The sequence below is a fragment of the Somniosus microcephalus genome, chromosome 6 (assembly GCF_052327205.1).
Source record: "Somniosus microcephalus isolate GS21.2 chromosome 6, FLI_Smic_1.0, whole genome shotgun sequence".
Classification (NCBI taxonomy): domain Eukaryota; kingdom Metazoa; phylum Chordata; class Chondrichthyes; order Squaliformes; family Somniosidae; genus Somniosus; species Somniosus microcephalus.
The window spans coordinates 69,370,463-69,397,384 of NC_140992.1; the positions used below are offsets into that span (position 1 = coordinate 69,370,463).

The 26,922-nt window shown below is 42.5% G+C and overlaps 2 protein-coding genes across 10 annotated transcripts in view; one reads left to right on the forward strand and one right to left on the reverse strand.

Moving 5' to 3' along the window:
* The window catches only part of serpini1 (serpin peptidase inhibitor, clade I (neuroserpin), member 1), a 58,672-nt gene extending 47,585 nt beyond the window's left edge, over positions 1 to 11,087 (reverse strand). Inside the window, exon 1 of one of the 5 annotated variants that reach the window (XM_085990370.1) lies at positions 10,984 to 11,087. The gene's annotated coding sequence lies outside the window, so the exon portion shown is untranslated. Of the gene's footprint in view, positions 1 to 10,729; positions 10,833 to 10,865; positions 10,936 to 10,963 lie in introns of those variants that run through there. The other 4 variants (XM_085990373.1, XM_085990371.1, XM_085990374.1 and 1 more) reach the window with 4 other exon arrangements.
* Positions 11,088 to 11,230: 143 nt separating this feature from the next.
* Positions 11,231 to 26,922, forward strand: part of pdcd10a (programmed cell death 10a) — a 42,848-nt gene continuing 27,156 nt past the window's right edge. For 2 of the 5 annotated variants that reach the window (XM_085990375.1, XM_085990380.1), the window contains exons 1-4: positions 11,348 to 11,457; positions 20,729 to 20,780; positions 23,310 to 23,508; positions 24,024 to 24,077. In XM_085990375.1, coding sequence (XP_085846501.1) covers positions 23,419 to 23,508; positions 24,024 to 24,077 — 144 coding nt within the window. In that variant the 5' untranslated portion in view covers positions 11,348 to 11,457; positions 20,729 to 20,780; positions 23,310 to 23,418. Of the gene's footprint in view, positions 11,458 to 20,728; positions 20,781 to 23,309; positions 23,509 to 24,023; positions 24,078 to 26,922 lie in introns of all 5 variants that reach the window. The other 3 variants (XM_085990378.1, XM_085990379.1, XM_085990377.1) reach the window with 3 other exon arrangements.

A 26,922-nucleotide genomic window follows, 5' to 3' on the forward strand; every position in this document is an offset into this window, starting at 1 on the left:
CAATACGAGACTCCCAAAACAAGCGCGCTACTCGGAGCTCCAGCATGGCAAGAGAGCCCCAGGTGGGCAGCGGAAACGCTTCAAGGACACCCTCAAAGCCTCCTTGAAAAAGTGTAACATCCCCACCGACACCTGGGAATCCCTGGCCCAAGACCGCACAAAGTGGAGGAGAAGCATCCGAGAAGGCGCCAAACACCGAGTCTCTTCACCGGGAGCAAGTGGAAGGAAATCTCCGTTAACCGGCAAAATTCAGGAGTAGGTTCAGGTAAGTTTCACTTCATATTAGTGGCCTGTTCCTGGATCTGTGGCCGGGTTCCTGCACCTGTTGCTAAGCAATAGGGACACTTGGATCTTGTGGTCGGAGTGCCTGCACCTGTTGCAAAGCAACAGGGAAGCCTGGGTTTGTTGCTGTGTACGGAGCTCTCGTACCTTTTACGACACCTCTCTGTAATCCGGAGTTTTTGATAAACTGGCACCACGCCGGTCCCGTTGGTGCCGGGTAAAAAAGAGTTTCCTGTACATGACTTACATAGTATACATTTCTCAAATGGAACCCATTTTATGTTTCAGAATTCTACTATAGAATTCTGTTAACACAAACAAGAGGTATGAACTTATTTTCCATATTTACAGATTAAACTTAACCATTGGTTTTCGGTTTCGAAGAGGATACCTTCTTTCTTGAACAGACCTTTCAGATCTCGTTGTAGGACTTTGACTCATTCTAGACTGAGCCTGCGGAGAATTTTTCTCCAAGGGCTGACCTTGATCTACATTTGGACTCTTTACACATTCAGACTGTTTGTCTGCCTGACTTGGGCTCAGTCTTAAATTCTGACTTTGTCTTGGACTTGCTTCCGGTACGTCTGATGTAGGATTTGCTACTAGTACTCTACTTGTAACAAGACTGTTGTGTATGTAACCGTTTACCTTTAAGGGAACTATAGAATGTAACCGTTCGCCTTTAAGAGTACTACTTTAGGGTGGCACTATCTATTGGCTCATGTATACTGTAATACCGATAGTGACCACACCAGTATATAAGGGTTGTGATACGTTAACTAGGGCAGAATCGCCCGAGCCTCTGAATAGTAAAGACGTGTTTTATTTTGTTAACAGTGGAGTCTGTGATTATTTATAATACAACCCACAGACTTAACATTGGCGACGAGTCAGGATTCGAACCCTGCGGCAGTTGTTCCACGGCGGCTTCGTCCGAAGACAGGACGTTGAAGAGAGGTTTCAATCCTCACCAGTCTGGAACCGACAGGCTGGAAGCGACAGGCATTAGGACCCTGAAGCCTCCATAACCTCGTGGGTAAGCCGCAGCGTTGGCTGCAAAGACAGGGCGATCGCAATCCCTGATAAGAGCCGCGGTGAAACGCGCGAGCGGGTAAGCCAGAGCCCGGGAGGGAGCGAGCAAGAGCCGCGCGAGCGGGTGAGCCAGAGGCCGGGGGCCGCTTTCAAGTGCGAGGCGCAGCCGGGCCATCGATCGCATCCGCTGATAAGGCCCGCACTCGGCCTGAAAGTCAGCGTCGGGGAACGGGTGATAACCGCCATTGAAGTGGGCGGAGAGCGCCGAGAAGCGCGGGAAAACCGCCATCGAAGTGGGCGGGGAGAGCGAGAAGCGCGGGAAAGCCGCCATTTTTCGCGGGGAAACCGCTGAAGAAGAAGGAAGAAGCGGGAAACCGCCATCTTGGAAATTATTAAGAATTTCAGGAAAGTAAGAAGATTTTTCAGAAAGGCTGGTGTGTTCTCAAGAAGAGAGGGAAAATAAGTATAAGTACAGCAATACTTGTGGTGTTCTCAAGAAGAGAGAAGAAAATTAATTAGAATTTTCAGAAACAAGAAATAAGTAAAGCAATACTTGTGGTGTTCTCAAGAAGAGAGAAGAAAATTAATTAGAATTTTCAGAAACAAGAAATAAGTAAAGCAATACTTGTGGTGTTCTCAAGAAGAGAAGAAAATTAATAATAAGTAAAGAAATACTTGTGCTGTTCTCGGAAAGAGAAGATGCCTAAGCGAGGAAATATTAATGATTTTAATGCTGAAATAGAAGACAGGGCCACGTATGGGGAACGCATAGGAATATATTGCGTAGCCATATACGCCAAGGCAATAACTTTGTTAAATTCGATGGGAGCAAAAACATACGGGCTCTTGAAACATCTAATAGCACCAGTTAAACCAGTGGACCAGACCTTCGAAGAGATCGTAGCAGTGCTGAAGGATCAAATTACTGCAAGCATTTCCAAATGCTACCGTTGTGGAAAGACAACGCACGACCAGAATCAGTGCTGGTTTAAGAATCAAGAGTGCAGGAAATGTGGCAAACTGGGTCACATCGCGAAGGTATGCAGGTCCAGAAAGAAGACCAACAAACAAAGGAAGCCACCACCACAAGAAAAGTACAACAAGGTGCATCAGGTGGCTGAAAAGAGTTCAGACGAACAAAATTCAGACTCAGACCCAAACAGCCAGGAGTTGGATAGTCTGAGAATCCACAATGTGGGTAAAGTAACTGATCTACAGACGATCTGGGTCACACTAAAAATAGCTGGAGTCCAAGTACGAATGGAGCTGGACACGGGATCAGCTGTATCAGTCATCAACCAAAAGGACTACCACCGACTATTCTCTCACATACCCTTAAGAAATACCAAGTTCGTATTACAGACATACACGGGGCATCGCGTATACCCCATGGGGAAAATAAGAGTCAAGGTGAGAGATAGGGGTAAAGTACACCCAAGAATGAATTTGTACGTACTACCTGAGGGAGGACCACCACTTCTAGGACGGGAGTGGATCAAGAAAATAGACATGGAATGGCACTACCGACAAGCAATGACGAGTGAGGACTCGGTGCAGACAAGCAGCTCAGACTCTGAGCCGGAAGACGATAAGTCCAGCTTATGTATGAAAAACAAGGTTAACATTAACTCACGGACTAAGGTTGGAAAATCGATGGCGTGCATAAAGACAGAGAATTCTGAGTCTGTTCAAGCTACAGACATATGCATTACGGAGGAACACCGGGCTCGAACTCAACGCTATTTCAAAGTACAACAACAATTAGAACAATTAAGTTACCGCCTCGTACGAGAGATGAAAACAATGAAAAAGTTCTATGACACCGAATGGAAGAGTCTGGAAAGACAACAGAACCTACTGGCTCAAGCAGAGAGCGACCATAGAGCCATCGTGACCAATTACCGATCACATCTCCCTGATGATGTTCAGGGGTTAGAATATTTGCATGATCTAGAGATACAGCAGAAGGGCAAATCACGCTGCACTGAGGATTTTGTTCTGCAATTAGAGACGGAGCTAGTGCAGGCAAAGTTAAGAGAAGTTGAATCACAAGGTGCTCTTAAGGAGATGCAGAAACAAATCTTGGACATGGAAAAGAGAAACGCTTCTTTACCTGATGAGAATAATGTGGCCATGTTGCAAGAGGAGCTTATAGGGGCGAAACTGAAAGAAGCTAAGCAAAGGATGTTGGAACTTGAAACGCAGAACCAAATCAGCGGTAATCAGCTATGTCAAGCAGAGAAGGAGTGCAAGGGTCTACATGAGAAGGTGCAATATCTCTCAGCCCAAAATAAGGGACTACTCACTCAGTTAAATGAAAGTAAACGGGAAATGGCTGAGATGGACTGCAAGAATAAAGAAGAGTTGATGGCAGTGAGACTTCGAGAGGCAGATAGCATAGCAGCCTTGGCTGAACTCCAACAGGAAATTGCGAAAGAAACAAATGAAGAGGAATCTTCAGGAAGCCAGGATTTTATTCCAGTTCTTCTCTACGACTCCTTACAAGCAGAGTGCGAGAAGTTGAAAAAACATAATGAACAGGCCCAGACTACAATTCTGGAGGGGGTTAACTCAGCAACCTCCGAAAAGCTAGTTTCGTTGGAAGTATATGAGCAACTAAAGGTTGAACATGAGCAAGAAGTCCAAAGGCTGCAGGAAATTCTTGAGGAGCTCAGGGCCAAGACAGACTCATCGGTAGAAGTTCCATACATAGATGAGGATGTAGAGGTGGAAGACATGGCAGAACTCATAAAAATATGGAAGGAAGCCCAAGACAAATATGAGGCGGCAATTACCGAGGTTGACCGACTTGAAGAACAGTTTCAACTGGGAATGGGCCCTGAACATGAGCTAGAGAGCATCGAGGCGCAACTTCTCCAAGCACTGGAAGCCAAAGTACAAGAGGAAGAGAAGATGAAAGCATTGGAGAAAATGATGGATGAAATGGAGGAGTACGCTGAATTACGTCCAGGGGAACAGGAGAATGGGGAAACAGCTACTTCAGTAGAAGGATTAAATAGCCTGATAACGAAATCCCTGAAGGAAGGGAAAGGATTGAACGCACAAATGAGGCCAGGAGGGAAGGAAGGGCAGACATCCGAGGAAGAGCAGGATGAATATGATTGCTTGAAGAAGGGTTTTGACCTGTTGAGTGACACCGAATGTTATGAGGATGTGGTCTGCCCAAATTGTGATGGGAACTCCCAAAGTGCTGAAATCCTGAGGAAGCACTTAAGGTCTAAGGAACATAGAGAGTTGGTGGCGCTACAGATGGCAGCCGGGAAAAGAGCTCGGAGAGTTTCAAAAAGGCAGAAAAGAAAAAGAAGAAGCAGAAAATAATAACTGTTTAAAATATTATTACTTCTACTACCTCAGTCCGAACACTACGAAAGGTGCTAAATTTGTAAAAAAAATCCAGGGACATTATCAAGACAGCCAGTGGGTTGTATAAGTCCGCACTGCTGGTTCAACAGGACGAAAGTACAAGCTGTTAAAAAAAAAAAGGCTATGGAGGATGCTGTCTGGAACGAATTAATACCAGAGACTGAATTTATGAACTGTTCCCACAGAGACTGAACCTGTAAACTGATTCCACTGAGAGTATGTTTGTAAACTGTTATATGACGTTGACTCCATTGAGAGTATATCTGTAAATTGTTATATGACGTTGACTCCATCGAGAGTATATCTGCAAACTGTTTATATAAAGTTGAAGATTGTATGTTTAACGGGATTCTGTAAGTAATAAGCTAGGAAGGGAGGAGTGTTGTGTATGTAACCGTTTACCTTTAAGGGAACTATAGAATGTAACCGTTCGCCTTTAAGAGCACTACTTTAGGGTGGCACTATCTATTGGCTCATGTATACTGTAATACCGATAGTGACCACACCAGTATATAAGGGTTGTGATACGTTAACTAGGGCAGAATCGCCCGAGCCTCTGAATAGTAAAGACGTGTTTTATTTTGTTAACAGTGGAGTCTGTGATTATTTATAATACAACCCACAGAGTTAACAAAGACTATCTGACTCATCAGAATAAATTGAATCATCCCAGCTTTCAACTCCTTCCACATGTGTAGGTAAGTATGATCAATGTGAACAAACCTAACCTTTCCATGATCAAACATCTTGACCAAATATGTGCGAGGGCCTCATATCTTCACTACTATTCCTGGTAACCACTTTAACCATTTATGGTGATGGTACTTCACTCTAACCTTCTGGTTCAACTTCACACTTCTCTCTCTAACTCTACCTTAATCATGACTCTCTTTGATTATCTCTCTTCTACGGACTGTGCCAAGTTTGGCTTTAACGAGAACCTGGTTCATGGCTGTCGTTTGAAAACCAACTCTGCTGGTATTCTACCAGTAGTGGTAGGAGGAGTATTCAGATAGGTAATCAGAAAATTTGCCAAATTGTGGTCCAACAACAACTGACATATCTTTGGATTTGGATCCAACATTTGCTTGATGAGGGCATGTTTGACAATTTGTACTGTGCGCTCTGCTGCACCATTTGAAGCAGGGTGGTACGGTGGAACTTTGTTATGTTTCACACTGTTTCTGCTCATGAACTGTGTGAACTCTTCTGAACAAAATTGCGCCCCATTATCAGACACAATTTCTTCTGGGAGGCCGTATGAAGAAAACAATCTTTGCAAATTGTCTAGTGTTTTGCTTCTCGTTATTATCCGCATCGGAAACACCTCTACCCACTTCGAGTGACTATCTATCACTATGAACAATTGCTGTCCTTCTAGCTCAAAAAAAATCTACATGTAACCTTTGCCACACTCTGGGAGGCCATTTCCATGGCTGTAATGGTACTGGTGGTAGTTTCTTGCTCACTGATTGACATGTTGTACACTGACAAACTATGTACTCTATCTCTTTATCTAAACCTAGCCACCATAAGTAACGGCATGCAAAGCTCTTGGTCAAGCACATTCCCAGGTGCTGGTCATGATGATCTAACAATTTAGACCTGAACCTTTTTGGGATAACCATTCTTGCTCACGATACAATCTTTATCCACTGACAATTCATTCCTACGAACAAAGTATGGATGGATATCTTCCTCCGATATCTGGTTTGGCCATCCATTTGCTATGTAATCATACACCTTTGACATAATTGGGTCACGTTTCGTTGCCCTACCAATCTCTTCAGCTGTGACTGGCAGTTCATCAATGTATGAGAAATAGAACACTTCTTCCTTACTGGGTGCAACTTGTGAAGGGGATGGCAACCTGGACATAGCATCAGCATTACTATGATCAGCTGATCATCTGTACTCAATGTCAAACGCATACACTGACAAAAATCAAAGCCCATCTCTGCATTCGGGCTGCAGCTAAGGTTGGCACTGGGGACTTTGGATGGAGGATTGCAGTCAGGGGCTTATGGTCAGTAACTATTGTAAACTTATGACCAAACAAGTATGTGAAACTGCTTGACACCAAAAATCAATGACAAAGCTTCCCTTTCGATCTGCGCATAATTCCGCGCACTGGCACCGAGAGTGCAATTGGTCTCTCCTCCCTTCCGTATGGCGAGGCGTCACATGCTAGCTTGGTCTCCTTAGATACATCATAATGAACTAACATGGGTACTCTCTACTAACTGGCTTTTACACTCTTTGAATGCTGCATCACATTTTTTGACCACTTCCAAGGGGTTTTCTCAACAGCTCATTCAGTGGATGTAACAATTTAGCCAAGTTTGGGAGGAACTTTCTGTTATAATTCAAAAGGCCCAAAAATGATCGAACTTCAGAGGCATTCTTGGGAGTGGGTGCATTTCTGATTGCATCCAGCTTTCCCTTGGTTGGATGTAAACCATCTTTGTCTACGCTGTGCCCCAAGTACTCCACTGAGTTTTGAAACAACTCACACTTGTGAGCTGTCACTCGTACTCCATGCTTCTCGAGTACTTCATTCAACACCTCATCATGGAATTGCCTATTTGGTGCTGAAATGAGTAGGTCATTCAAATAACACACAATCCCTTCAATCCTTTGCAAAATTTGGTTCATCACCGCCCCGGAATATGTCAGGGGCAGAAGACATTCCAAATGGTAACCTATTGAACTGATATAGGTCTCGGTGTGTATTTATAGTCAAGCATGACTTGGGACTCTTCATCTCACTCAAGTTGTATGTAGGTGTTTGTTAGATCTAACTTTGAAAAGATCTGGCCACCTGTCAGCATTGTGAACAAATCTTCCACATTTGGCAACGTATTGGGTAGATTATACTCTAGAACCTGGTTTACAGTTACCTTATAATCACCACACAACCTTACCTTACCATCTGACTTAGATACAACAACAATGGGTGTAGCCCAATTACTTAGATCTACCTTAGAGATAATGTTCTCAGTTTCTAGTCTTTTGAGTTCTTGCTCAACTTTCTCCTCGAGTGCGTATGGTATGGGACGTGGCTTGCAGTAAACTGGTCTAGTGTCCTTCTGCACTCTGACACTCACGAAGTCTTGGATTGGACTGTCTGTTTCGCTGAACACCTTCGGATACTGCTTGATGACATCATCTTTCTATGCAAATTTTGTTTCCACACAAAAAATCTCATTCCAATCCAGCTTCAGTGATCCCAACCAATTTCTACCTATCAAGGCAGGCTTGTCTCCTGCCACTACTATGAGAGACAAGCTTTGACACTGATTCTTGTACTTCACTGGTATGGTGACACTTCCTACTACAGGGATTTGTTCTCCTGAGTAGCCTCGCAGCTCTACCTTCGATTTCTCTAGTCGATAATCACGCAACTTGTCGTGATAGTGATTCCGGTGCTATGCTCACTGATGCGCCAGTTTCGATTTCCATGGGTATCCTGGTTCCTGCGACATCTACTTGGATGACGATACCTCGTGAATCGCTTAGATGCCTTCGTGCTTCTGATGACATGAATCTCCAGAAACTCCTCGACCTGCTGCTTCTCTTCAATGGTATGCAGTGTCTGGCAATTTCTACTTCTAGCATTCCCAGTCGGTTTACTCGTCTGTTGGCATGCCTTGGCAAGATGCCCAGTTTTCTTGCAGTTGAAACACTCTGCCTTCAAATATGGACAGCTTTGAGCGATGTGTTGCCCCAGGCACTGATAGCACGACTTCAATGCACTGTTACCTTGGCCAGTTGTTGATATCTTGCGGCCCAACTGCCTTTTACTTTTAGCCTACAGCCGATTCACCTCGATTGTCTGATGACTGGAAATGGCGCGGAACTCTCGGGAATATTGGTTGGCCATATCCATCGACATAGCTGTCCGACAGCTAAGTTAAAAGTCAAGTTAAGGGGTTGTAAACAATTTACTTCTTATACGTTCATTTTTCAACCCACAAACAAAGCGGTCACGCAAAGCTCAGTCCTGAAAGTTTCTGAAATGACAGTGAATGGATAGCTTTTTTAAAGCTACAATGTACTCACTGGTATCCTCGTCATTTAATTGATCACGTGTTCCAAAACAATAACTTTCAGCAATTTCCAGGGGCTCAGGACTGTAGTGCTGTTCTAACTTGGTTAGTATCTCCTTCAGTGGCGTGTCCTTCGGCTTGGCGGGAACAAGCAAATTTTTCAGTGCTTCATACACAAAAATAGCCCGTTTCATTTCTAAAACTGGCTGGTTAAGGTTTACATCATCAGGGACTTCAACGATACTATTCGCGGTGAAAAACATTTCTAGCTGCTCCACATACGTTCCGAAAATCTCTCGGTCACGATGGAACTCACCCAAGTGCCCTATTATTCCCATAGGCGCAGCCATCTGGACTCTGGCAACGTTGACAGTTCAGCCACGTGTGCTCGAAATTTACCGCAGATTTTTACATTTTTCTGCAAAACGAAGAACCTCTAACAGTCCCTCCATTGGTTGGCAGGATTATCCTCCAACAAAAATTTCAGCTAGGGAATCCACAATTGCATCATCACCAATTCTGTGATATCTTGGGACACAGCACACACACACAGCACAATATGGCTTCCGGTAAGAACTGTCCTGCATATGGCTTTATTATTATATACATCAGTAGTCCACCAGGTGGCTCTATTACACAAAGGAGTACACAAGAGCTGCACTAGCAGCAGGAATTCATACACTGTATGGGGATTGCAAAGAGATAAAAACGTGATCTCAGTCAAACATTGAAAAAAGGTATGACTTATTGAATGCTTAAAGCATTTCATTTTAGACATTAAAAAGTCAGTTTTATCAAGAACTTCAAAATACTATTTTGAGGGCATGATGAGACTAAAAGCACAATTTTAACATGCTCTTAAATAGGCACAATCACGTGTAAATGCATTCAGCACTCAAGACATGTTATCACAAGGAAATTGCCCCCAATAGAACAGCTAAGACCATATTTATATGCATATATTTTTTCTTCCTTTCACTTCTAAAGGCAATGGCTCCTTGGGTGAAAAAAGACATTTGCAAACCAAAATTAAACCAGCAAATTGCACTTCAATTCGCAATTGCACAAATTTAGTTTCCTCACCCATTGAAAGTAATTGCAGGGCACACAAATATAGAACTTATTGCAGTTGTTTAATTTTCAGTAGTACCAAAATTATCTATCATATAATAATTATATTTAACACGCTCTTAAATAGATGCAATTACGAGTAAATGCATTCAGCACGCAAGAACATGCATCCGCACTTTAGTCACTGTACTCCTTGTGGAAAATTCTCCTGCAACAAAAAACAATCATAGGATGGCAAGAAACCAAATAATTGCACAAAGTAATTCATTTCTCCAGGCACTTTAAGTTGCCGTTCACCAAGAAATATTCAATGTCTTGTAGGTGGGGACAAACAGAAAAGACAATATTTTGCAGCTAAAGCAGATAAAAAAGGTAGATATTTCGTATAATATTTTCAAAGATTTGAGATATCCTCACTTGATAACCAAGACATCAAGCAAAGTTACCAGAAAAAAAGGAAACGGTGAAATATTACAACATTTCAAAACATTTCGTTTTAACAATACTGACGTTTCCTTTTTTTTAATAAATGCAGAGCGACTGGTGTCAACACAGGCGGGCGGATGGACACGATGTTTCCTCCCGCTCGCTAATCTTTTCTACCTAATTAGCTAAATAACTAATGAGATTCGCTTTTTACTTCAGTCGGAAAAATGAAATAAGTGGATTCATAAAATTAAGCAAGTAACATTCAAATATCCACAAGCTGGGAGCTGCATCAGTCTGTGGGCAAGTCAGATACAAAGCGACGGGCCAGTGCTCCACGATTAGAGGACTGATGATATAAATAACCCGGAACAAACCCGAGCGGTCCCGACATACACGCGCCTGTACACACCTTTATAAATAACCTACAATACATAGGTTCTCTCTCTCTAGACAGCGACAAGTTCCAAGTGCGTGCCACTTACAACTTTTTAGGACAATTCCGTTCAGCCCCCACTCCTGGACCGGTGACAGATTCACAGAGACGGTGCTGCAATCAAAATACTAAACAGGCACGTTTGCTTCCTACGCTTAATAAACGGTGTAAAAGAAAAACCTCACTTGTGCTATTTTCTTTTATCACATCAAAGACAGGTCGCGCGGCTTGTACGCACTGTATTTTTGAGACTTCCAATTATTTAACTTCAATTAGAACTCACTCGGCAATAAATGAATATACCTTACAGCCTTTCGTCCTCTCCAGTCGGTACCAATCCTTCCCTTATTGGAGACAACCTCGCTCTGCAGTGGCTGCACGGCCCGGCCCGGCCCCCGCGCGCACACCATTGGAACGCGGCGACCATCGCCGCTTCTGATTCGTTGATTCCGACGTCAATCTTGTGGCATGCCGCTGACGCTACGGGCGCGACGCACAGTGGGCGTTGCAGTTCATTCTCGCCCCCCTATTCCCCACCGCAGGCGCCGTTAACAAAGCGAACTACAAGTCCCACACTCCTCCGGTGCGGCAGCCCGGGGGGCGAAATCTCCGGCACTGATTGGCTAAGAATGAGGTCTTTCCGGGCGAGTTGTTGGCGAGGGTGAGCTTCCTTCTTTCGCTGCCGGAGCTTGAAGGCAGTGAGCTGAAGCGCGGCGACTGAGTAACGAAGAGGGCTACGGCCTGGTTTATTTTTTTTTAAAGTCCGAATGCGTGTCGGTGAGTTTTTGTCAGCGTTTTATTGTGTTGGCTCTGCGGCCTGGCCTGTGTCGCCGGTCGCTCGCTCGAATGGTATCCGAGCCCAGCCCAGTTTGGGCCGTGGGTTGAGGGGCTTCAACACCCCGGGCTTCTGAACTCCCTGCCTGTGGGGAGTTGCCAGCCCGAGTGGTGCAGCCGCCCGGAAGGATTATTTTCCCTATGAAATCAACATCTGATAACGAGATTCAGGCTCTGAGGATTTTAGGGAGCTTTAAATAGCGAATCAACTTACGGAAGTGTTTGTGTGAATTCGAGCTGCTCGGAATGTGTACGAATAAAGCTGGGTGTGTGCAACATCTCTGTATAAAGAACTGTTTGTGTCTAGCCCACCGGTAGTTTTTAATGCACAGCCGATCGAAGCCTTGAATTCTGCCTTTTAAACTTAAGTTACAAAACAAAACTGCAGGTGCTTGGAGTTTGCAAATACAGTAACGTGTCGCATTAGGTAGGGTATGTCGTTTTAAAAGGACGCCCAATAATTGGCCAATGAAACCTTGAAAACAAAATGCATCAACGCCTTACTTCCATAATTTCCAGATACATTCGTAGGTTTCTTCGACTCTTGAAAGTGAATGCCTGTGGTGTCATCCGTTTGGAGCAGCAACCTGCAATTTTGTGCAACTGCAGAATCGTTTCTAGAGTACTGTCTAATTTTCTCTGAAAGTTTTTATGGAAATACAGTAGTGGATGAATTCTAAGCAGATTAAATACATTTCTTGTGCATCATTTGATGACTAGTTGTTATAATCCCTGATGAGTTGGAATAATTAGTAATTTATTTTTCCTAGGAAATTGTCGATTATCACTGGAAATAATGTAATTATGCTACGATAGCTTACATTTATATGGCACTTTAAGGTTGTAAAACATCCTAAGGCACTCAAAGGTATAGTCAAAACATTGATGTCTAGATAAAAATAGAGATATTAGAAGCAGTGATCATAAGCTTGGTCAAAGGTGGGATTTAAGGAAGAGAATGATGTGGAGGAACTTAGGGGTGGAATTCCAGAGCGTGGGACTTTGGTGGCTGAAGGTACAACATCAATAGTGGGACAAATAGAGAAGGGTGCACACAATGTTAGAGGAATGGTAAATTAACAACTTGCATTTATATAGTGCTGTTAACATAGTAAAATAGAAACATAGAAATATAGAAACATAGAAGATAGGAGCAGGAGTAGGCCATTCGGCCCTTTGAGCCTGCTCCGCCATTCAATGAGATCATGGCTGATCATCCAAACTCAGTACCCTGTCCCTGCCTTCTCCCCATATCCCTTGATCCCTTTAGCCTTAAGAAATATATCCAACTCTTTCTTGAATATACTTAATGAACTGGCTGCCACCGCCCTCTGTGGCAGAGAATTCCACAGGTTCACCACTCTCTGGGTGAAGAAATTCCTCCTCATTTCAGTCCTAAATGGCTTACCCCTTATCCTTCAACTATGACCCCTGGTTCTGGACTCCCCGGCCATCAGAAACATCCTTCCTGCATCTAGTCTGTCCAGGCCTGACAGAATGGTCTAGCGGGTGGGATTGTAGGGCTGATGATTGGAGGGAGGGAAGGGTGGGTGAGGCCATGAAGGGATTTAAACATGAGTATTTTAAATTTTGAATTAAGGGACTGGGAGCAAGGTGAGTGAGGACAGGAGTGTTTGGTGAGCAGGTCATGGTGAGGGATAGGATATGGGCAGCAGAGCTCTAGCACATGGAAAGCTGGCCAGGATTGTATTGAAATAGTCGAGTCAGGAGGTGGCAAAGGCATAAATGAGAGTTTCAGTGGCAGATGGGCTGAGGTAGGAGTGGAGGCAGGTTATGTTATGGAGGTGGACGTAAGAGGCCTTTGTGACGGAGAGGATAAAGTGTTAGAAGCTCCACTTGGGGTTCAATCGGATGCTGAGGTGAATTGTCTGGTTCAGCCTGAAACAGTGGTTGGGGAGGGGGAAATGTAATTTGTGACCAGGGTAGGGAGTTTGTGGCTTCAGCTGCATACAGTGTCCTGCCTATAGATGGCTGCTACTACATCTGTCAATGTATAGCTCCCATGAATTTAAGGCTTCATTATTGTCTTGCAGTTACTCAGGATATTCATTATTGCCCACAAAATCAAAATGTGACAGACCATTAGGGTTTAATGGTTTGATTTTGATTTTTGCAGGCTTGAGACTGCAACAACATTCCTATACTTTGTACCCAACTATCCATTTGTGTATCTAAGAGGGCAATAATTAATGGTTTTACTTTGTAAGCAAGCTTAAATTTCTAATTGATGTAAATTTTATAAGACATATTGTAATAAGGATCTGCTTCAGTTCCTTTTTTGACAGGTTGGGCAAGAAAAGTGTGAATGATTTCTTAATGACTCGACTGGTGATGTTGCTTTACATTTGTGACATCTGCTGGACAGTAAATAAGCTGGTTTGCTGGGGTTGAGTTGTACATGACTATAACTTTGATATGTGGAACTAGAGACTTACTAAATGGTCAAATGTTTTTCGAGTGAACAAACTCCGTTCCCTAGCCACTGACCCCATCCCTCTCCCTGGCCACTGTCTGAGGCTGAACCAGACCATTCGCAAACCTGCTGTCCTATTTGACCATGCAATGAGCTTCTGACTCCATATCCGCTCCATTACCAAAACTGCCTACTTCCACTTCTGCAACATCTCCCGTCTCTGCCCCTGCCTCAGGTTATCTGCTGCTGAAACCTTAATCCATGCCTTTGTTACCTCTAGATTTGACTGCTGGCTGGCCTCCCACCTTGCAACTTCCATAAACTTGAGCTCATCCAAAATGATGCTGTCCATATCTTAACTCTCACTAAGTCCCGTTCGCCCATCACCCTGTGCTCGTTGAACTACATTGGCTCCTGGTACCAGCAACGCCTCTTAAAATTCTCATCCATGCTTTCAAATCCCTCCATGGCCTTGCCCCTCCCCATCTCTATAGCCCCCTACAACCCTCCGAGATCTCTGCGCTCCTCCAATTCTGGCCTCTTGCGCACCCCTGATTTTCATCACTCCACCAGTAGTGGCAGTGCCTTCAGCTGCCTTGACCCTAAGCTCTGGAATAACCTCCCTAAACACTCTCACTCACTCTCTCTCTCTCTCTCTCTCTCTCTCTCTCTCTCTCTCTCTCTCTCTCCTTTTAAGACGCTCCTTAAAACCTACCTCACATGTCCTACTATCCCCTTATGTGGCTCGGTGTCAAATATTGTTTGCTGCTCCTGTGAAATGCTTTGCGCATTTTACTACATTAAAGGTGCTATGTAAATTGTTGTTGTAAAGCTGCCTCACTTAACTGATTCATTCTGCTGAGATTTTAAAATAGACCATATAATATCTAGGAATATTATTTTGGTAATCTACTGCATACTAAATTCCAATAATATAGCAATCGTACTATAGCTTTATTCAGTAATGCTATAATTGCAATTTTATTTAACAAATAAATGAATGTGATTATGATGAAAATGCCCTTACCTCATAAGATTTACTTATACTTTTTATCTGAATTGCCTCACCCATTTTTTCCCCATAAATTTATTTAAATTTTTGTGTAAACATAATGCTTAACCAAGTTAGCTCTGGAAGTTGTCACACAGATGAATGGAACCAAGTTTGGTTTCGGGTTGATTTGAAATGAGTTATTTTGGGACTCGCTTTTGAGAAATTTTAGTTCAGTGGTTTATTGCGCAATACCTATTCAATGGATTTTATCATGTGTGGCCAATAAAGTAATATGTTCCACATTTAACTTTGTATATAGAATTTCACCTTAATAGAAGAATGGGACAACACAAATTATTTCTGCTTTCACTAATTTAAAAAATTGATGTTTATATCTTATATCTATATCTTGATTATGCTAAAATATATTCTCAACAATGTGGCTACATGTTGTAGTCTGCTCTATCTTGGGCTGAGATGTTCATTTGAATTTAATTCTTCATTCCTTGTTGAGGGCATTTTCAAGATAAAGGTTACTATTCTCGATAGAGGCTGCTCATGTGACCGATTTCAGGCGTATTGTCAATCCCTCTATGATTTAATTAATGTTTGTTGCAGGTTGATTTTATTTTTAAATATTACTTGTCTTTATAAATTAATTATTGGTGAACTGAAATGTCAAACCTATCCCATGTATTGGGCGACCATGCCAGGTGTTTCATGCTGTATTCTGTGGTTCCTAATCACATCGGCTTGGAGTTTGCAGTCAGTGGCAAACTAAAGGTACTGCAGTTCATTACGCTTACACTTAGCCACAGAATTTCTGTGGGCTGTTGCACTGCAATTTGCTGTTATATAGTCAAAATAGTGCGGCACCCCGTACAGGGGATCTGGGATCTGTGAACAGAGCAAGCAAGTGTGTCTCTTCAGCCAATCAGATTGAAGAACCCTTACTGAGGCGCACAGTCTAAACCAGGAAGTGTAAGCTGGAATATTTAATTGTCAAATTATGTACAGAAAGCAAAATAGAGAGGGAAAGAAAGAGGGGATTGAGAGAGATAAGAGACAGAAAGAAAAAGTTTAAAAAAAAAAAAAAAATCTCCAACAATAATTTAATAATCAACTTTATTGTCATTGTTAGTGCACAAGTGCAGTACAACGAAATGTAGGCTTGCAGCTCCCGAGAGAGTACATTTAGATTAAGACATTTAAACATTCAACATACATTTGGCTTGTAATACATTAACATAAACATAACCATAATAAAGTGCATTGGCAGATGTGCAGGCTTCAGAGTTTATTTGTGGAGTTCAGTAGGATGACGGCCCTGGGAAAGAAGCTGTTCCTAAATCTGGTCATACGGGTGCGAATGCATCTGTAGCGTCTCCCAGATGGCAGGAGGGTGAGCAGACTGTGGCTGGGGTGGGTAGGGTCTTTGATGATGGTCCGTGACCTCCGTAAACAGCGTTTCTGGTATATGTGCTCTATGGTCGGTAGCCGGGTGCCGGTAATGCGTTGGGCAGTTTTGACTACCCGCTGCAGGGCTTTCCGGTCATAGTAGCTACAGCTGCCATACCATACTGTGATACAGTTCGTCAGGATGCTCTCTATAGTGCAGCGGTAAAAGTTAGAGAGGATCAGGGGTGACAGGTTACATCCCTTCAGCCTCCTTAGGAAATATAGGCGCTGCTGGGCCTTCTTCACCAGAGAGGAGGTATTGAGGGACCAGGAGAGGTCTTCCGTGATGTGGACTCCGAGGAACTTAAAGCTGTCCACCCTTTCCACAACAGCCCCATTGATGTGGATGGGGATGTGACTTCTGCCTTTAGACTTCCTGAAATCCACAATGATTTCTTTGGTTTTCTTGATGTTAAGGGCCAGGTTGTTATCGGCGCACCACTTCACGAGATGCTGGACCTCCTCCCTGTAGGCTGACTCATTGTTGTTGGTGATCTGGCCTACTACTGTGGTATCATCCGCAAACTTGATGATGGTGTTGGAACCATGAACAGCCACACAGTCGTGGGTGAAGAGGGAGTAGAGGAGGGGGCTCAGCACACATCCTTGTGGGGCCCCCGTGCTCAGGGTAGGGGGGGGGGGGGGGAGGTGTGGTTACCTAATTTGACAGACTGGGGTCTGTTAGGAAGTCCAGGGTCCAGTTGCAGAGGGAAGTGTTCAGGCCAAGAGTTTGGAGTTTGGTGGCCAGCTTGTTGGGGACGATAGTGTTGAATGCTGAGCTGTAGTCTATGAACAGCATTCTGATGTAGGTCTCTTTACCGTCTAAGTGATTCAGTGCAGAGTGTAGAGCAGTTGTGATTGCATCCTCCGTTGATCTGTTTGCACGATAGGCAAACTGGTGTTGGTCAAGAGAGGCGGGAACACTGGCTTTGATGTGAGCCAGGACCAGTCTCTCGCAACACTTCATTATGATGGGTGTGAGTGCGACAGGTCGATAGTCGTTCAGGCACGTCACAGCTGTTTGTTTTGGCACAGGAATAATGGTAGCGGTCTTGAAGCATGTAGGGACTACTGCCTGGGCCAATGACAGATTGAAGATGGCGGTGAAGACATCAGCCAGCTGATCACATTCCTTGAGTACCCGTCCAGGGATGCTATCCGGTCCAGCAGCCTTTCGTGTGTTCACTCCGCGTAGAACACCCCTTACGTCGGAGGTCGACAGAGTGAGCACCTGGTCTTCTGGGGGTGGCAAGGCTTTGGTAGCCGGCTCCCTGTTGTCCCTGTCGAAGCGAGCGTAGAAGTTGTTAAGCTCCTCCGGAAGGGAGGCATCGCTAACCGGGGGGCTGGTGTTTTTGCTCTTGTAGTCAGTGATGGACTGGATGCCTTGCCACATGTGCCGGGGGTCCGAGTTGTTGTGGAAATGATCCTCTATCCGCAGTGTCTGTTTCCTTTTGGCAGTCCTGATACCCTTTTTTAGGTTGGTCCTAGCTGCACTGTAAGCCGCCGCGTCGCCAGATTTAAACGCTGCGTCGCGTGCTTTCAACAGCGAGCGGACCTCTCCGTTCATCCAGGGTTTCTGGTTGGGGTATGTCCTGATATTTTTATGGGTCGTGACGACCTCGACGCAACTGTTAATGTAGAATAGCACTGTGGATGCGTATTCCTCGATGTCATTATGGGCAAACATGCCCCAATCAGTGCGTTCGAAGCAATCCTGAAGCTCCGAGACTGCCCCCTCTGGCCATACTTTCACTGATCTCACTGATGTTCTCACTCTTTTGATGAGCGGTTTGATGGAATGAGGCTCCACAGTTGTGAAAGTTAATTTTCAGTGCCAGAGCGGTTATTTGGCAGTAATTAAGCTTCATCACGCTGTTAAAAATTCCCTTACACGTGACTGGAGAAACCCAAACTTTTTTCTGGCGTGTTTAGTGGGCATCTAGTGGGTAAGTACCACAACTTCACACCCTTCATATGTTTGCATGTTGAGTCTCTTGGCGAGGTACCATTTTAGCGAAGGAGGAGCAGGGCAAATTGGGAAGCAACTTCCTTAATCCCGCGTTTAACTGCACACGTGTGGATGCTGGAAGTTGCTGTCCGATTTACACAATAATGGTGAGCACTGATGGACTCACCATTATTGTACTGCAAAATCAGGGCCAATATTTAATTTCTGTTTGTGTTGGAAAAATCTAAATCTGTGGTGATACACCTTTTTAAAAAGCTTGCTATATGTTCTGCATTCTCTGGATTCTTCTGACCAGATTAGCGTTTGAGCTATGACACTCTGTACTTGGCCTTCAGTTATGCACTTCAAAGAAGGCTCCAATATAAATAAATGGAGCAAACCTGTTGTGTTCAGTGCTTGGACACTATAGACTTGACAGAACTTTAAACCTCAGTAAGAATGTCCATACACTCTGACATCTGATTCTATTGAGAATGTAAAGTTTACCTGCCTTCTGTCCATCTTTGAAGGAAAGAGGGAGTAAATAATTGATAACATTTTCATTAGTGGTTAGCTGACTAAAAAATATTAAGGTACACTTTCCTCATTGTTGCATGAAATAATGACTTGGTTAAAGTGCCCAAAAACACTGCCATTTGAAGTCCTGACTCATTTATAAGCAAATTCATTCTTATCCAGAAGCTTCAAAGTTGGTCCTGCAAGAATTGGGTTTTGCATTTCTTTTGCAATTGGCCACCAACTTTGCTGTCACAACTTGTCTCTCTCTCTCTTATCTGTGTTGTTCTGGTCAATGCTCTGCCTTTCTTTGTTTTTCTCAAACTGAAAACGTGCAAAAATTGTTCTTGTTTTTCAAAATTATTTGAAGACAAGCTACTGGGCAGAAAATGTGAGATGCTAAAGAAACATCTCCCATCAGTAGAGCTGACTGGTGATAATGCATCCTAGGAAATTGGGTACAGGGCACGTGTTCAGATTGTACAATCCAAATACAGCTCAGATTTACAGCTCTGAGCTAAAATACCAAGTTTAAGCCCAGGCTTTTGAGAGAGACTAAGGTCTTCAATTAAAAACGTTAATGAAAGCAGACATTTGAATGGATAAACTTGATCACGTTATTGTGGAATATAACATTTTATCTTGTTTAAACCCTTCTTTTGGGCATTAGAACTTTCAGTTGCTAAGAAAACAAAACAGTGCCTGAAAAAGTTTCAGAAAGCATTTAGAGCAATTTGTCGAATCTGATGACCGGATTGCAGAATCATATTGATATATTCTAACTGAAAATAGTGCTATTGTGTACAGGTTGAACCCCGGTAATCCGGCACCCGACGGTCCGGCACGAGGAAGGTCCTGCTGTCGCATTCCCTCCCTGGGGTGGGTCGGGCTCGGGTCCCGGGAACGCCGCCGGGTCAGGATCAGCACCTGGACCGCGCAGCATCACCGACGGCTCGGCGGAGGGATGGAGCCCGAGCAGCCTGTGGGCGGCGGGGTCGGCGGCGGCACGGAGGGCAGCAGCAGGAAGAGGAGGAGCAGGTGGTGGCGGTGTTTGTGGTGACTTTCAACACCTTCAGTGGTTCGGAATTTTCAATGGTCCGGCACCGGCCTGGCCCCGAGGGTGCCAGATTACCGGGGTCCAACCTGTATTAGTGTGCTACCTTTAACATGAAAATACCTTTCACCCTGCCACCTACAGGAATAATTGGTATCTATAATTAATTTTCAATGAACTGTACACTGGAGATAGCCAGTTTAATACATAATGGGCCGGACTTTGCTGTAGAAATAACGGTGAGGCTAGTAGCGCTCAGTTAGTAAAGTGTAAATCACACAGCAACTTCCGGTGACCACGTGCAGTTAAATGCAGAATTCTGGTGTTTCTGCCGGAGTTGCGCTACTCCTCCACAATCTACTATACCGGTATCTCGCTGAGAGACATGGCATTGAAATACATGGAACAGTGTGAAGTTGCTGTACTTGCGTTCTATATACTAAACTTGCTAGAAAAAGTGTAAGTACCCTTTTAATGGCGTGAGAAGGTTTAATTACTGCCAAACAACACCTCTGGCACTGAAAATTCAATTTTATAAGTGTGGAGTCTCATTCCTTCAGATTTTAATTATTGTTGGAGATTTTAAACTTTTAAACTTTTTTTCTTTCTGTCTCTTATCTATCTTTTTGATCCCATTTTTCTTCCCCCTCTTTTGCTTTCTGTACCTGATTTGACATTAACTATTCTAACTGACACCTGATTCAGACGCTGTGCTGCTCGTTAACAATTTTTCAATTGGATTGGTTAGCGATAACATGATTAAGTTTATCCATTCAAATGTCTTTGTGGTTGCTTGCTCTGTTCACACAGGTCCCAGATCCCCTGTAGAGGACGCTGCACCGAAATGGCTCTCTAATTTACAGTAAGTTCCAGTGCAAAATCCCACAAAGTTTGTGTGTAAGTGTAATATTCGCTGCTGAGAGCAAAATCTGGCCCAATAGATACAGCTGACTGGCAGTATTCAACTGAGTGGATCTAGTTCAACTGCTTATGTGTGTTTGCAGGGCCCGAAAATGTAATTGAATCAAGTTGTATAAATATTTTGCCATTCCCATGTATAGATTTTGTTGAGTAGATGTGGCTGAGAAATTAAGAGCCAATACATTTTAAAGCTGAGCCTATAAATGAGTATTGAAATGTTTTTATAGCTATTATATGATCTAGTGCTTAAAAAGTACAATAATTGTCTAGGGTGAAATTTTATTTAACCATGCCTAAAAATTTAAAAGGTTGTTTTATTTTGGCCCTCACACATACCCTTATATTTAATTTTCTAATCTTTCCACCTCTTGCCCTGTCTATTGTGTCTACCACATCACTTGATCCTACATTGTAATAGGAGTAATATCCTGTCACTTTTTATATTTCTTAATCAGTATTGTTACTTTTTATTTCAATAAAGCATAATAGCAGGCACATGAAATGTTTCTACAGTCTACCTGAACTCTGTTTATAGAATCATAGAATGATACAGTGCAGAAGGAGGCCATTCGGGCCATCATGCCTGTGCCAGCTCTTTGGGAAGGAGATAATCTATTTCAATCTGGGTTGTGTTTGAACAGATCATTTTGAGCTATATAACTGTAGATGGAAATAATGGAGTTACAGGTTTATCACTGGTTGTGGTAGCAGTAGTTTAGAGTTGATAATTTGAGAGAACTTTGTATTAAAGCACAATGGCTTCATTTTTTCCAATTGCATATTGGTACCAATATACTAACATTTTGCGACAACACGATTAATCATTATTAGTACACAATATTGTAATTTTGGCACCAGTACTGTAATGTCAATGTGTACAGTAGCCTTTAAATTCAGAAGTCTAAATGCATGGGGAAGACAACATGCTGAAAAGGCTTGTGAAGTGTTCTATGCTCTGGGCAGTCATAATGCATAAGATTTTGGTATTTTGTCAATTTCAATATTTAGCAAATTAATTTTCCAAGATAACTGCATTGAAGCGTGTTTGTAGTCTTCTAATGCACATATTATTGGTGCTATGACATGTTTCCTGCTATTTGTACAGCACAGTTTTGGATGGCATTTATTGTATAACTGTTGAAAGTAGAAATTTTGACAAGCATGACTGAATATTTCAATGATTTAGCACTCTCTCATTTGATTTCTGGAACCTGGATTTGAATCCTGCCCAGATTGATGGAATTAGTTTCTTTTAGCTGGTTATAAGGGCTCTGTGCATTAGATGGAGAAAACCCTAACTTGGTCCTTAATGGTTATAGGTGTGCCAAGTTAAAACTGCCACTAATTTGGCACAAACTGATAACCTTACTCGAGTTTAAAGGCAACTGGTGTATGGGAAATGGAAAAATTTGCTGTTTCCTTAGATGTTTTCCAGAGGTTGAAACATGAGGAAAGGAGCTTTGTTCTACAAGTGAGCATGTTATAAATGACTTGTACTTCATTGGTTGTAAAGTGCTTTAGAACATTGAGGTCGTGAAAGGTGCTATGTAAATGCAAGTTTGTTCATTCTTTTGGACGTGCTTATTGTTGACACTGAACTAAGCAACATATTTGAGCACCTATGGACAAGTAAGTTTTGTACGAGTGGTTTAATAAAGCAGTTTTCTATTTTTTTTGCAGGGCATTGAAACTCCCTTTTCTACAAGCTTTTTGGTTAAAATGATATTTATGGCTTGAGTTAGCTTTTGTTTGGTGGCTTTGCAGAGTATTGCATACTTTTACATTGGTCATTTGGATCTAGTTGCGAACAGTTGTCATAATCAAATGATTACAAAACCAAGCCCTGCAATTCACCATTGTGGATTACTTAATCAGTTTCTTTCTAAGCTGCAAGGTGAGGTGTTTCTCCAAAGGCTGGGTACTGTAACTTGGGTGGAGACAATTGTTCACTTGCTGCAAGTTGCCTGTCGGACAATTCCAGATTCCAACAGTGCAACTCTGTTGAGCAATACTTGAGAATGTATTTTGGAAAGAACTTGAGCAATTTTGATTTAGTTCCTTAGTGGAATTGTTATTGATATTTACCATGTTTAAATAGTAACTGCCTGCAGTGTTAAACATTTTTCATGTCTCTACAGGCAGCTCCTGTTCATACTGCCTTTGGGCATAATTATAACCTGCTGGGTTCAGTGTTCCACCCATTTTGGTCAGGATAGCTCAAAGTTGAGTAATAGGTTCATCTTCTGAAACCCACCCAACTAACTCCTGATTTGTGGTTCTATGCACTTCACTAATTCTGCTCCACAATTTGTATTCAAAAAATCACAAAACTATCATGGAGATTTTTAAAAAAAGTAAATGTTCCATGTCTAAGGGTTTAGTAGCCCATGTCAAACATTGGTTATATATAATCCACTTATTTACTTATGTATATAGCAGAACATTTTAATGTTTATTTTTTTTCTTGTAGGGTAGTGACTAATTTTCTTGCACAAGGAGGGAAGAGGAGGACTGGCTTGGCAGTGAATGCTGACTCTGCCTTTGTAACACTTTCAGCAATAGGGTGTGATTAACCAAGGATGACAATGGAAGAGATGAGGAATGAAGCAGAGACAACCTCCATGGTTTCCATGCCACTCTATGCAGTGATGTACCCAGTCTTTAATGAGGTGGGTATTTCTTTCAGCTGCTTTTAAGTTCCAGTAGGCACAAAACGGTACTATTGATTTCTTTGGCTTGATTTGCTTGAAGGCCCGAAGTACCTATGTTGGACAAATTTAGCTAAAATTTCTGCTGGAAGTGACTGTAAAATAGAAGCCAACTGTAACAGAAAAAGCAGAGTGAGCCAATGGAACAAAGAGGCGATGCTTGGGAGATGTGCAGTGGAGTAATATGAGAAATCAATTAAGCAAACTTGAGTGGGGTGGTGTGAAGGCAGACAGTTGTGAATAACGCATTGATATTTATTGATTCTGAAATCCTATATGGTTTAATAAATGTGACTAACAGCCTGTCAATTTTTCATTCAAAGTAACAGCATTTCTTTTCAATGTCTGATTATAACTACTTTCTGAACAGAATGCTCACATCTGCAGATCTAGTTCTAAACTGGTTCATTGAACAGTTTATATCTTGCATTGCAAACTGTAATAACCTTAAACTTGACTCAAATCTCTTATTGCAGCTGGAGCAAGTTGATCTATCTGCTGCACAAACTCTCAGAGCTGCTTTTATTAAGGTGAGTTTAATTGCTGTTACAGATTTATGCTACGTGTACTGCTGCCTATACTGCAGTGTCCAATTGACTTTTTTAATACTGTAAATTAACCTTGCATTTCGCTTTGCTGCTCAATCTCCAGTGTTGAGCATTTCAGACATTTATTAGAAATTAGATGATGAACAGTATTTGTGAAAATTATTCTGGCCAAAAAGCCACTCATGATCTGTTTAAAGCAACCTTAATATTTATTCTTTGTTTCCGTGCTCATCAAGGTAACAGAATCGAGGAACATAACTTCATTTTTTTCTTAGTGCTGGCATAAAATATAGGCTAGGTATACCGTAGGCTGGATGCAGGGTAAAGCTCCCTCTACTTTGCCTTAGTGTGTTACTAAATTGTCAGACTGCTTGTCCGACATCCAGTACTGGATGAGCAGAAGTTTCCTCCTATAAATATTGGGAAGACTGAAGCCATTGTCTTTGGTCTCTACCACAAATTCCGTTCCCTAGCCACCGACTTCATCCCCCCTCCCTGGCAACTGTCTGAGGCTGAACCAGACTGTTGGCAACCTTGTTGTCATATTTGACCGAGTTGAGCTTCTGACCACATCTGGCTATTTCCACCTCTGTAACATCGCCTGATTCCACCTCTGCCTCAGCTCATCTGCTGAAACCCTCTTCCATGCCTTTGTTACCTCAAGATTTGATTATTCTATCGCACTCCAGGCTGGCCTCCCACATTCTATCCTCGTCATCCAAAACTCTGCTGCCCATGTCCTAACTTGCACTAAGTCCCGTTCACCCATCACCTCTGTGCTTGCTGATCTACATTGGCTCCCAGTTAAGCAACACCTCAATTTTTAAAATTATCATCTTTGTTGTCAAATTCCTCGCCCTCCCTATCTCTGTATTCTCCTCCAGCCCTACAGCATACCGAGATATCTGTGCTGCTCCAGTTCAAAGCATTTTTTTTTTTGAAAGGCAGAAAATGAGGAAAAGCATCATTCATAGCAGTAGAGATGCTAAGCGTTTAAAATACCATTCACTGGAATATAATATAACCCAGAATGAATATGAAAGACTCACTATTTCTTTTTCTTGTACAAAACCCTTTTTGTTTTCTCCTTCAAAGTTCTTATTGCTAAATGGCACCCAAGTACATCCAAGTTTTGAATACTGCCTCTAGCTGACTGGGTCTAGTAATACATATTGTAGTCCTGGACAGGGTACAAGCAAAACATTCTCTGATAGATGATCCCTACCTCACTTTTAGCATACCAACCCTTCATTCTTTCATGCACTCAATCTCGTGCTAGTTCGGGGGATCTCACTCTTTCACATTTGTGCTCACTCTTTCTCGCGCTTGGTTTTTCTTACTTGTGTGCTGTTGCTTTCACAACCATGTCTTTTTTTCTTCTAAATTTTGATAGTTCTCTTGCCAGTGCTCTTCTGAACTTTTCCCTTTTTTCTAAGCTTGAAATATACCATTTTGCATGCTCTTTTTACTTTGTGTGTTGAAATTAAGGCTTATCTCACCATCTCCAACTTCTGAAGTCCCATCAAATTGTAGGAGTGTGCAGCTACAGGAGTGACTAAATCTAAACAAAGGAAACTACGATAGTATGAGGAGTGAGTTGGCTATGATAGATTGGGGAGCTTCATTAAAAGGCATGACGGTGGACATTTGGCTAACATTTAAGGAACGAATGCATGAATTGCAACAGTTATACATTCTTTTCTGGCGCAAAAACACAAGGAAAAGCGGCCCAACCATAGCTAACAAAAGAAATTAAAGATAGTATTAGATCCAAAGAGGAGTCGTATAAAGTTGCTAGAAAAAGTAGCAAGCCTGAGGATTGGGAGCAGTTTAGTGCTCAGCAAAAAAGGACCGAGATTGATTAAGAGAGGAAAAATAGAGTATGAGAGTAAACTTGCAAGGGACATAAAAGCAGACTGTAAAAGCTTCTACAAGTGTGTTTTTAAAAAAAAAAAAAAAAAAAAAATTAGTGAAGGCACGGGAGAATTTATAATGGGGAACAACGAAATGGCAGAGCAATTAAACAAATACTTTGGTTCTGTCTTCACGGAAGAGGACGCAAATAACTTCCCATAAATGCGAGGGAACCAAAGGTCTAGTGAGAAGGAGGAATTAAAGGAAATTAGTATAAAAAAAATTAAAAAAATAGTGCTGGAGAAATTAATGGGACTGAAAGCCAATAAATCCCCCAGGGCCTGATAATCCACATCCCAGAGTACTAAAAGAGGTAGCCATGGAAATAGTGGATGCATTGGTTGTCATCTTCCAAAATTCTATAGATTATGGAACAGTTCCTGCAGATTGGAGGGTGGCAGAGGGTGGCAAATGTAACTCCACTATTTAAAAAAGGAAGGAGAGAAAAGAGGCAACTACAGACCGGTTAGCCTAACATCAGTAGTGGGGAAAATGATAGTCTGTTATAAAGGATGTGATAACAGGACACTTAGAAAATATCAGCGGGATTAGACAAAGTCAACATGGATTTATGAAAGGGAAATTGTGTTTGACAAACCTACTGGAGTTTTTTGAGGATGTAACTGGTAGAATAGACGAGGAAGAACTAGTGGATGTGGTGTATTTGGCTTTTCAGAGGACCTTTGATAAAGTCCCACATAAGAAGTTAGTGTGCAAAATGAAAGCACATGGGATTGGGGGTAATATACTGGTGTGGGGGACTACGGTCTCCCGCGTAAAGAAATAGGCAACACAGCGAGCTACAAGAAATAGGTCTTTACTCCAACTCTCTCAATACAGTACTGAATTCGTGAAGCCCGCAAACCTGTGATGACTCACAGATTGGTCACCTGCTGGAACCTGATTGGTTTTC